General features: G+C 27.3%; 1 protein-coding gene across 3 annotated transcripts in view; it reads right to left on the reverse strand.

Moving 5' to 3' along the window:
* The window catches only part of LOC135929985 (cysteine-rich venom protein pseudechetoxin-like), a 73,680-nt gene that overhangs the window by 27,831 nt on the left and 32,438 nt on the right, over positions 1–13,411 (reverse strand). For 2 of the 3 annotated variants that reach the window (XM_065466743.1, XM_065466746.1), the window contains one exon: positions 7,191–7,307. In XM_065466743.1, coding sequence (XP_065322815.1) covers positions 7,195–7,307 — 113 coding nt within the window. In that variant the 3' untranslated portion in view covers positions 7,191–7,194. Of the gene's footprint in view, positions 1–6,000; positions 6,186–7,190; positions 7,308–13,411 lie in introns of those variants that run through there. The other variant, XM_065466745.1, reaches the window with a different exon arrangement.

The following is a 13,411-nucleotide window of genomic DNA, read 5'->3' on the forward strand; positions in this document are numbered from 1 at the left end:
GAGCCTATTTATATTCATATCCGTACATGTTTCGATACTTTTTAAAATAATCGCTTATAAGCTCGGATTTTACATTGATTTGCCTACGAAATTAATTTAATATTTTTGTTAAATACTGGTTTCTTTGTATTTTCATCATAAATGTGTATAGAACGAATTGGTTTACAAGATTCTCCACTTTCTCATCTTGATCTGGCAACTGCTGAATAATGTTATCTTATTATTTATTTTCTATCTTAATGTTGAAGTTGAGATAAATTTACATGTTTAATTTATGTTAGAAAAAAGTTAAATAGCCTTAGAATAACAATCAAATTTTATTTTTGGCATAGGTGTCTAAATAGATTTTTTCTCTTGTTCATATTTAGGCTCAATTTTTATAATCCACTCTTTTTCCCTCTTCTATTGGTTTCATTGACTTTGCAAGTTAATATTATATTTTTATTAATAACATCAAATTATGGGATAATTTATTAACATAATTAATCTTATCACCTTACAAAATCTGATAGAGGGATTGGCCCAATAGCCCCTCAATCTTTAGACGATTATGCCAAATAATATTGCTTGGTATTTAAATTTAATAAACAATATAATGTACATTATCTAAAATCCAAATTTTTTGCAGTTGATATGATAATGGCACTATTTGTGACCATCTACCTATATTATAGAAGCTTTAAATCTTATTGAGACAAAATTTTAACTTACCAGTCAATGTTAAGGGGAGACATAGGTTCAATTGTATTAAAAATCGGGGCCTTCGAGAACGCCATTCATTTTTAAACTTCTCAGTTTATTCCTAAGTAAGTCTAATCCTGAATTAAAACCGCTTAACCTTTCACCAGGTGATGGTATCACAATATGGGCTTTTGTTTTACCTTGAGTGGTGTATTGCCTAAAAACTTCTTATGGTAGGCACTATTTTTTTTTTAAATTCAAAAAATATATAAAATAGATTTTAACGATTAGAAATATGAATAAATTATTATTTATATTATATTTTAAAAACAACGTATCAAATTTAAGTCCGCCGATATACAAATTAAAATATTTATAAATATTTATCGTTTTCTTTGGGCTATATTTTTCTATAAAAAATATAAAATGGTTTATTTCTAATCTTACTATTTTGGATTTTTAAATAGAAGTTGAATTTATAAATAGAGCGACATCTGTTAATATTTACCTACATACAGAACAGAGTCTGCATGAGAATGTGAGGTAGGAGCTATTTACCTTCAATTTTTCTGAAGGGGGTAGGATAAAGTAAAATAAATACTATTTGTAGATTAAGAATAAAAACATCTGATAAAAAAAATTTTAATTTAATAAATATTTATTACTCATTCATTTACAGATAACATTTTTCTAATATTTTGAATACAGTTACTTATCACTAATTAATAAATAATGATTAATTGTTATTCCTGGCCTAAATAATCATGAGGCCTGAAAAAGTTATTATAGTTGTTTTGAGGTTATAATTGGTGGCTCATTATAAGATTTTATAACTTAATATCATAGGGTTGTTAGAGCATAATGGGTGAATAAATATCGCGGCTGAAGCCCTAAAAATTTGTTTAGAAGGGTAGAGTGTAGATTTTGGAGGGGGCTTTCTTCCAATAAATTTGTCATTTAGACGATGCTTACATAATATTTTATTATTGTCAACAACACCTAATATATTTTTAAATATCAGTCAAAATAAAAAAATGATTAATTGGCAAAAGGGCATCGAGAAATTCGATTTATTATTTCTTTCAAAGTAAAATTTTAAATTCCTATTTAAAGATCTAAAAGATTTTAAAATGGAAATTTCGTCCTGTAGTTCTTACATTTTATATTTATTGTAAGGAATTGATATTTATATTTCAAAATTCTAATAGAAATTTTATTTTCTTAAAAACAAAGCATTTAGTTTGATTTCTAATCTGTCAGAGTTTTCAAAGAAGATTAGGTAACATGTGCAAATTTATTCCTTACCTTAAAAATCAAAAAATAGTTTTCTTTACCCTCTAGGACTACTTCCATAAAATAGTAAATCAAAAAAATTTCTACCAATCAACTAATTCCAAGGGATTATATTTTTTTAGTTTAACTTTGTTTAAGCTATAAAATGGAATTTTATCATACATTATTGTTAATGGCTATTCAACTAATTCATTTAGTTATATGACAAACCGATTTAACTCTAAAGGGGTTATATGAAAAGTCATGTACTATGATAATGAAGAAGCGCAAATAAATTAAATTTCGAAATTTACAAGATCACAAAATTCAAATATCATTTTCATAATTTTAAATTATCGAGATTTATTTATTATTTAGCTTCTTGAGGTCGTAAATATGAAGATGATCGTAAATTGAATTTTTTTTTATATTAAATAAAAAAATATCTTTTACTTAACATTTTGAACTATTTAAAAGAGCTGACATAAATTTTTATGAGAAGGTGCCTGTGTCATAAAATACCCTCTAATGGGTCTCAGCGTGAGCTCATGAGGGAACAGAAAGCAAAGTATCCTGTTAAAATATTTAAAAGAATTTTATAAAATCAAGAATGAAGGGGACTGATAGTTTTATTCATAATATGATGATGAATTCTTATTTTATATTTGATACCCTTACCTAATTTTTCTTTTTTACCCCCTCTCTTCTTTTCCTCCTTGTAGCCGTTGAAAAAAAGAAGAAATAAATTTAATATAATATACTAAATGTCAGTCATTTTCTGACATAATAATTAATTTTTCCTGGGGGATGGGAGTTGAAAGGAGTGAACACAAGTTCTTTTGTGAGGAAGAAGAGATGTTCGTTTGTTAAGAAGAGACATGGAAGCTGGACTGAATCACTTCGTATTTTGTATATGGTTTTGTTAATTATTATTATATTATTGAATATTTTTGGACCTTTACAATTTAATTAGATATTATTGAATAAAGTGGACTTTTACAATGGTGCCAAATGACGTCAGGATCCAAAGTTCTGGTAACACCACGCAATTATTAACCACTATACGATGTGTCAGAAAGAGGTGAGGGGAAAATAAGATTTTGATATGAGTAGAGATTAAGGGATTTTCGCATTTTGTTTTAGATATTTGGCAAATAAGGAATATGATAGAAAGTATGTAATGAGTATTAGGGCTGAAAATAAAAATAAAATTATGAATTTATTTTATATATATAATGTATAATAATTATATATTACTTTGAAAGGGGCTTACTGTTGAGAACTAATGATATTGGATTCATTTTGGCCCATTTAAGACAATAATATTTGTGGTATTATATGTCTGAATTTACATTTTTACATCCAATGTTTGACAATAAGTATTGTCTTATTATTTGGTAAGCCTTAAGACTCATTGAATGGAGAATAGGTTTCAATCATCCGGAAAACAGACCTCATGTAATGCAGGACAAAAAAGATTGCTTAATATTTAAATGTTTAGATAATGAGCAGGGATATATATGTAAGTATAGGGTTAGAAAAATATTAAATTGGTGATTGTAAGTGTGATTAAGATATATATTTGTGTAATTGATGGTTTATGAAAATATATATGGAAGTGGATTTTTTATAATGAAATATTTGTTATATAATTATTAATTTTGGGTTTTTAAAGGGAGGGACATGTGTGAAATGGCTTATTATTAATTTACTATAGTGTGAGTGTAATTTTGGGTTTTTAAAGGTGTAGACACGTGTGAGATGACTTATTATTAATTAATGTTACTATAGTGTTATTGTTATATTATTAAGGGATCTATTGTGGGTGTGTTAATGTTGTTTATGTTGAAGTAATTAACCATATGTAATGGTATGGATTTATATGATATATTGGTATATGTTTGATATTTTTGATATATATATAAATTTGGTATGGATTTATATGATATATTGGTATAGGTTTGATATTTTTGATATATATATAAATTTGGTATGGATTTATATGATATATTGGTATAGGTTTGATATTTTTGATATATATAAATTTGGTATGGATTTATATGATACATTGGTATAAGTTTGATATTTGTGATATATATATAAATTTGGCATGGATTTATATGATATATTGGTAGAAATTATGATATTTAATTTTTTTTTAAATTATGAAATCTTTATAATTAATATATATATATTTTTTTTATATTTTAAAATTTTATAAAAATTTTTATTTGCATTTATTATACTATTTTCATTGTATATGATGAGGTGAAAGGCAAATATGTTTATGGATAAGGTCAGCCATGTCTTGATGGGTATGCCTTAAAATAGAAATATTGTTTAGTTTAAATACTTGAGAAGGTTTTTGTTTTAGAATTTTTTATTTGTAGATGTATTTTGTGTATTACATTTTTTTTTTAATCTTTGTAATAATTTTATAGCACATTACATTTTACTATGTATATTATGAACATATTTTTTTTTTTTAAAAAAATTCAGATTATTTTATATTTTGAATGTTATATTAAAAATTCTCTATATGTATACCATATAGCACATTATATTCTTAATTTTTGTTACTTTGCATTCTACATTTCTGTGAATCTGTACTAGATGTGATGGCAGGGTTAGGTAGAAATGGTATATTTTTCTTAGGATACTGAGTAATTCCTTGAAGAAAAATATTTTATTTTCTACATATTATATATTTTTCCTCCTTATAAAATATTAAATTTATGTCTATACATATTCCTTCTAATTTTGTTTAAAATCTTTGTTCGGCAAATTTTCGCAATTATTTTTAATACCTAAAAATGGATTTGTCTATCTATTTTGGATATTTATAAAAAATTTAGCTTTGTTTTTTTAAAATGACAGAAGGAAAATTATATGTTGTTGAAATTGCATTTCAAACATAAACCATTTGTTCACATTACAGTATTATATGTAAAATCATTATTTCCTAATCTCCATTAATCAGACCACGAATAATGTATAATATAACTCGTATTTTCCAGATGCATGAAATTATTATGTTTTGCTTGTATATTATATTGTTAATATTACTGTTCCATAGATTATAAATATGGATACCCCGATGTCATTATTGTTAATATGTTTTCCAGCGATTATATATTGAAATGTCCGGGAGATATTATACTATAAATCATCATAAAAGGAGACGATTCGATACAATGCCACCAGAAAGAGAGGGACGCTGGGCCTGTGAAGGGTGGGCGTGTTGTAGCCGTTGAAAAAAGAAGAAATAAATTTAATATAATATACTAAATGTCAGTCATTTTCTGACATTATAATTAATTTTTTCCTGGGGGGATGGGAGTTGAAAGGAGTGAACACATGTTCTTTTGTGAGGAAGAAGACATGTTCTTTTGTGAGGAAGAAGACATGTTCGTTTGTTAAGAAGAAAACATGGAAGCTGGACTGAATCAATTCGTATTTTGTATATGGTTTTGTATATATTATTATATTATTAAATATTTTTGGACCTTTACAATTTAATTGGATATTATTGAATAAAGTGGACTTTTACAATTTGGACTTTTACACTAACCTAAGTCCAACCCATTAAAAATGAAAAATTTTTTTAATTCGCTTTTATTTGATACCCATATCATTATTTTATGTTGATAAAAATATTCCTGATGTCCCAAGTAGAGGTCTGCAACGTGATCTTTTCGCAGCCCGAGACCGAATTATAAAAACCTTGTCCAAGCCCGATCCGAGCCCGAATTCAAATTTTTTTTAAATTTGAATATTAATATTATATTAACCAAAAATAATTAAATCATGTTTGTTACCTTAATAAGAGTTTATTTGATAGCCATAATAAAATCAATTTATATTAAATTGTATTTTATTTAAATTGAAAACATATATAATTTATTCAGTTTAATTAAAAAAGTTGAAATACAATCGAATTTAAAAATTATTGCCATATATAAAAATAATGTGCATGATATAAATCATTCATTATCAATAGTATCACATAGTGAATATTTGTTATATATAAATAATGAGAAATCCAGTTTAAACAAGTCCTCCTATCCCCAAAGGCCCTACCAGCCTCTGAAAAAAGATCTTTCACTACTAGACTAGGAAGCAGGGATCGTCAGGAATTTAAGAACAAAACACTTAAATTGGGAAAGTCGTCTTGATAAGTCTTCCACCAATTTAAGATTTGGTAAACTATTTTAAATATTGAAAATTTGAGGCTATTTAATTAAATAGATATTAGATAAATATATTTTAATTAATCTGATAGAATATGACATAAATAAAGTATGCAATAATAACACAAACATTTAATAACAAAATAGTTTGGTGAACAGATGTTATGTGAAATATTAATTGAAGATGACGTGTTATTCTGCTGACATTCTAATGATGAAATTGTGTAGATAAAAAATGCGTGTTATTTTAATTGTCACTATGCATTAAAATAATTATTTAGGATCAGGCTTTGTGTCGGACACCTCTTACAATCTGACCCAAACCCGAAAATAAAAAGTTTTTTATGTCCGAATCCAAGCTCTGGTAGGGTCGGGCTACAGCAACCCATGCATACCTCTACTCCTAATACCTAAATCCCCCCACCTAGGGTAATTATTATCATTACATTCAAAAGACTTTTTAATCACTTTTTATATAATACCCTATCAAATATTTACTTTTAATTACCCCCCCCCCCCCATCCTTCAACCCATTAAGACTAAGAGTGAATACTTTCAATCAAAAGATAATTAAATTAGATTTTCTTTGATACCTATATCGATATTTTGTGTTGATTAAAGAAAACTTTAAAAATAAATAAATAACAATAAAATTTGAGAACCAGTGAAAGCATATAACTGCTGCGATGAGAACATAGCGCTGCTGTTGCGACAAATGTTCAGTTATCATATTTAATTATGAGTTCAATTCCAATATTGCTACACTTTGTCACAAAATATAATGACAAAAGTAGTAACAAAATGTGACAATATTTTTATTTTATAATTAATTTTTTTTATTAACTATTACAAGTACTGAATGTGTTTTATTGTAAATGATTTATAATTATTTCACCCACCTATATACTAAAATCTTTTTCCCATTTATAATTTTAAAAATTTAAATTGTGAGCCAATCATATTGGTGGCGGTACGTCAAATAGTGTTTTAATTTAATTTTTACTTTAAAAATTTTTCATATTACATAAATTTATTGTAAATATTAACTTTGTCAACTACGGCATTCGTTGTTGCATGACAAAGCGCAATCTTTTTCAAAATATTTACATGCATTCTTTCTTTTAATATCTTGGCAATTTGATAATTGATTTGTGCAAAGGAGAGCTATAATATTATATTTAAAATGATATAAACAAAAGAGTCAGATATAAGATTTTAAAATAAATATATTAAATTAGCCTATCCACTAAATATAAAATACATTAAAATCTACCTTCCCCATAATTTAATCTATTAAAAACAATTTTATTTTCGCAAAACAATATTTGAAGAATGCACTATTTTTCGTATCACGTCAATACCGCGAAACATTTTTCGCAAAATGTATTATAGCGAATGCATTTCCAATATATTATTGTGAATACAATATCTACAATCCATTACATTGAATGTATTACCGCGAATGTAATATCGTGAATATATTATCGTGCATTATTGCTAATGTATAGCGAGTGCATTATTGTGAATGCATTAATGATTTATTTATATTTGACAATTGGGTTGTATAATTAATATAAAGTATTAATTTGCTGCTTGTACATTTTTTCTACTTTATAATAAGGAGTTCATCAATTAATATATTTCTATTTTTAACTATTTAGAAAACTATAATTTTGTTACCTTTTAAAGTTTTAAAATCACATTAAAATATTAAAACAGTATATAAAAATATATAAAATTACTAAATAAAATTATATATATATAATAAGCATAGAAGGAGCTTAATTTAATAATGAATAAGTACCTAAAATCAAGTATAAATGTGTTTAAAAATTTCTAGTTAAAGTTTTTGTTTAAGAAATAACGATTCGCGATGTTCGTTTTATAAAAAATTCTTCGCGGATAAAATTTTTTTAAAAAAATATGTAGACTGGAAAAAATTGCCGTTAGTTGATATGACTATTGGATTAAATATAAAGTTATTTAATTTTGAATATTTATTAATTTTTTTTATTTTCCCCGCAAGTAAGAGGGTTATTTATGAAGGAAAGGAGGAGAGACCATGATTTTTTTTACCTGCTCTAAAGATTTCTACTATATTCTAAATCATTTAGCAAGTTCAACCTTTTTCAAAAAACTAGAGATCCAGCCTAATAGACGTTTTTATATTTATATTGCGCATTATTTTTCAACCTACTTATATATTATAGTCGGCAAAATAATTATTTTTAATCAAAATTTAATTTGAAACTATTTTATGGATATTCTTGTTTTGTGTCAATTAAATTATACCATTTATGCTTTAGCAATCTATCAATTATTCACAGGCGCGTACGCAGGAATTTGGTGTGGAAGAGGGGGGGGGGATTAAATTCTTTTAAAATAAATTCATTGTTATTTAAAAATATCAAGCATAAATTTTTTTAGGACTAGTAACTATTTCTAATACAAAATTTTAAATTAATGTGAATTATAAAAAATAAATATATAAATCGGCATATAGAAAACTATAAAATAATGTGAATTAAAAAAATATTAAACGGATATGACCGACGGCATATAAAAAACTACAACATAAATGTGAATTATAAAATATTAAGTGGATATAACCAGCATATAAATCACTATAACATAAATGACCCAAAATAGAAATTTAAATTTTTTGAGCCTTTAAAATTTATATATAAAGTATAAAAATTTAAATGTTGGAAATATAAATTCTTACAAAAGTTTCTTAGGAATAATTGTATTTTGTATGTAATAACTGAAAAATTATTCATGAAAAAATATAATTCGCACAAAAAATATTATTAAGAAGCATATTATAAATTTATAATGTAAAATCCAATCATTGGGATTGGGTTAATTTTTCAATTATCTCATCTGTGCTTGGCATCAAATGCCTATGAATATTCAAAATATTGTCAGAATTTGTACTCCTTAGGTATGTTTTATTCTTCTTAAAGAAGAGAATGTTCTCTCATTAGTTGCAGTACTAATGTGAAAAGTTATTAATATTAATAATTTTAGTACACAGGGAAAATAATCTTAAAGATGTTTGAAATGATGCAAAGCATCCATAGCATTTTTTGGGACTATATCAACCATAGTTAATCTTTTATACTATAGTTGGCATTTATCTAATAAGGTATCATAAGATAAACATCTTTATGAAAAAAATCTGATAAATAATTTATTTTTTTTCTATTACCATCTGAAAAAAGAGTTTTGTGGAAGTAATATCTGCAGAGGCAGACTGTTAAGTGCTGCCTGATGAATTAAAACCCGTTCATTTATTTGGGTAATAAATGTATCTAAGAGAGGGATGAAGACATTTATTTTATAATACTCTTCTACTGACCCTATATTAATGTTAGGACGATGAGCTTGCCTCGCTGCAAGTCGAGGGAGACAAATGTTAAACTCGTATAGCTCTGCTTTAGACTCAAGAATAACATATAAAATATGAAATTCTTAAACAACATTAGCCTTAATTTCCCTGATTTCTAATAAAATGCTCTCCGCTATTCTCATCGTCTCAATCAAGTCAATGTTATATTTTTGAAAATACATAAAATAGTTGTATAAAATACATTCTAATGAGAAAAAAAGTATAAGTATTGAATTTAATGATTTACTTGCTTCTGAATATCTCCTTCAGGCAATTGTGATTTAAGCATTAATAATCGACTCTTCTAAATCTATAAAAGCTGTTACTGTTTGATGGCGAAGACTCTAACTCGTTGGAAAAGCTTTTTGCAATGTCCTTCTCCTTGTTGGACAAGGATTTTCAGAAATAATTCTGTTTACAGAATCCAATGTTTTAAATTTTACACCACGAAAATTACCTTCATTATCATTATTATTGAAATTCAAGCTTCCTGAATCCAAATGGCCAAGTAATTCTAGTCCCTGCAATCCACAATATAGAATGACCTAAATAGTTAGCTTGATCTTACATCTATTTTCTTTTGCTATTTTAATCCTATTTTTGTTAATATGTGATAAAATAGGAATCATATCCCCACAATTTATTTGAAGAAATAATAGGTTCCCAGCGTTTGTGATAATTTGTTTTTTGATGATTGTCAAAAATTTCTCCAGCATCTTTGTACATGTTGACTTAACTAACAGGACTCATATCTTGCGATAAGCTCAATTGTCTCAGATAGAGAATTCTAGCCATAACCATCTAGTAAAATAGCTGTTTTAAAATTTTAACTTTCAATTAGCACATAAAGTTTGTGGATATTAAAATTTTTTAAATAAAATTTTATCATAGGTATCTTTAATAAGCTTATGTCTTACTTCTAGGCTAATTATAAAATGTTATAAAATTATTTTTCTTTTTTGTAAGATGACTAGGATTTTCATCATCAACAATATGTTTAAAAAAATTTCTTATGTCCATAATTATTATTTGGCTAGAAATTTAAAAATAATAGATAAATATTACGCCAGAAAAACTTGAAATCGAAATTAATTGATAAAATAACTTAGTAAATGAATGTGATAAATAAATGTAATTAAATATATACTTAAAAAGAAAGAATGGAATAAATATTATAAAATACAACTGAATATAAACAATAATATTTTTTAAAAATTTATCCGGCATCTGCATTTTTTAGCTTGGGGGGAGGGGATTTGTCCCCCTGCCCCCCCCCCGCTGCGTACGCGCCTGATTATTCAATAAAATTTTTAAAATTGAAAGAGGAAGAAATTATCAATGTTAACCGAAATTTCCATTAAATTCAATCAACAGAATTTAAGGTTATGCACATTCAAAGTTGGACAAACAAAATTCGAACTTTCTAACATGTAAAAAATTCATTTTTTTTAATTAAACTTTACAATTCGACAAAAACATTAACATTTAAAATTAATTTGAGTAAAATGTTGTAGTAGCAATCGATTTGCTGCAACTTGTTTTTTTTTCATTGAAACTTCAACGCACACCCTATCATTTTGCTTAATAATTGAGTTATGTAAACAGCTTTTTATCGTAAACCACATGAAATGTACTAATTCCTGACCTATTGTTCTGCGGGTGCCAGATCGATCTTCTTGGCTCAATATGAATGTTTCAACAGAATCAACATTTCCCATAGTACGAGCTGTGCGTGTTCGACCACTACCATGTCGTTTTACTGCTGATCAGGTAGACATCAATTTTTCAATCAAGATTTAAGTCAGATCGGTTTTTGTTAAAAATTTTTTAAAACCTTTTAGTTTTGTAATTCTCTTGTCTTAAAATTTTAACTAAATTCAAACTCAAGTCATTTTTACTGAAAACTCTTTTTATTTTTCATTATCGTCTGCTTATATGTATAGTTTGATAAAAAATAAATTTTGCATGAAAAGTCCGAATATTGCTTGCCTAACTTAAAATGTCCATAACTTAAGACCCTGTTGATAAAATTTGATCATATTTGTAGAAAACATTGTTAATTCCCAAGCTCAAATTCAAAAATTTTATTGAATTATTTTTAGAATTAACAAATTTATTGCTTATTAAATTTGCATTAAAATAAATTAAAATAAAATCTCTACGTTCATATTATTTTTTTCCCTTACCAAATCTATAACAATATTACTATATTTATTAAATTTGATACTTAGGATTCATTTTTTTATTTAAATAAAAATATGAATATGAAAGCTAGGGCGTTCCCTCCAAGCGACGCGCAGGGTGTAGACCTCCATCTTGTGAAAAGTAAAGTAAAGGTCAAAGCAAAGAAGACAAGATTAGCAAGTTTGAATATTGGGACGCTTAAAGGTAAGACGAGAGAGTTGGCATCAATGTTGAACAAGAGAAAAGTTGATATAGCGTGCATACAAGAGACGAAATGGAAAGGTCAGAAGACTTTAATGATTGGAGATGGGTATAAATTGTACTATAATGGAATTGTTAGCAATAGAAACGGTGTCGGCATCCTCAGTCAAGATCTAACCTCCTCAGTAGTAAAAGTCAACAGGATCTCTGATAGACTAATGAAGATAAAACTCTGCATTAGTCAATCAATACTACACATCCTTTCAGTATATGCTCCTCAAACGGGTTTCAAGGAAGAAGAGAAAGATGACTTTAGAGCTATCCTTGATAAAGCGATAATGGAAATCCCTAAAGATGACCTAGTCATAATTGGTGGTGACTTAAATGCGCATGTGGGGAAAGCAAGAGATAGCTACAAAAGGAATCATGGTGGTCTTGGATATGGGAGAGCACGTACTGAAATTTGCGCAAGCCTTCGACCTTGCCTTAACCAACACCTACTATAGGAAAAAAGACAGTCATTTAATAACATACGAAAGTGGTACAAGGAAAATACAGATAGATTACATGCTAATCTCTCGCAGAAGATTAAAAGATGTAATAGACTGCAAAGTCATCCCAGGCGAAGAATCGCCGCACAACACAAGCTACTAGTCATGGATTTACACATCTCAAATAAATACCCTCAAAACAAGATAAAACTGGAACCATGCATCAAATGGGGCAAATTAAAAAAAACAATGACAGATGCCTTTGCAATCAATGCAAATATTGAAACAATAGATTCCTCACAAGTCAGTGAAAAAATGTGAACAGACCTTTCATCCAGATTAATAGACACTGCCAAATCGACACTAGGCTTGACAAGGGGAGGTAACAAATCATACAAAGAACTATGGTGGGGGAATGAAGAGATACAAATCACTATACAGGAGAAAAAAGCCCTTTATAAAATGGTACAAATCCAAAAACCCAGATGACAAGACAAGATAAAAATCCAAGAGAATAGCTACAAAGGCGGTGGCTAGGGCCAAATCTATGGCATACAATAACATGTATGAAGAACTACATACCAAAGAAGGGCAAAATAAAATATACAGATTAGCCAATCAGCGAGAAAAGAATTCTAGGGATATAAACGGAGCTCCGAAAGTAATCAAGTATAAAGATGGGAAATTGATAATAAAGGAAAAAGAAATAATAAATAGATGGAAAGAATATTTTCAGGAGCTTCTCAACTTTAATCTCCACATACTACATCTAGACGAACACTCCCCATGTCAAAACCTTGTACAGCCTATAACAGAACAAGAAATAATCACATGCCTCAAGCATATGAAAAACAACAAACCTAGGGGTCCAGACGATATTCTAATAGAAAGCCTTAAAGTACTAGGAGATGATGGATTACATCTCTTCACAAATCTGTACAATAAAATACTTGGAAATGAAGAGGTTCCCCAAAAATGGAGGCAGAGCTATCTAATTCCTA

The sequence above is a fragment of the Gordionus sp. m RMFG-2023 genome, chromosome 5 (genome assembly GCF_954871325.1).
Source record: "Gordionus sp. m RMFG-2023 chromosome 5, tfGorSpeb1-WG-v2, whole genome shotgun sequence".
NCBI lineage: Eukaryota > Metazoa > Nematomorpha > Gordioida > Chordodea > Parachordodidae > Gordionus > Gordionus sp. m RMFG-2023.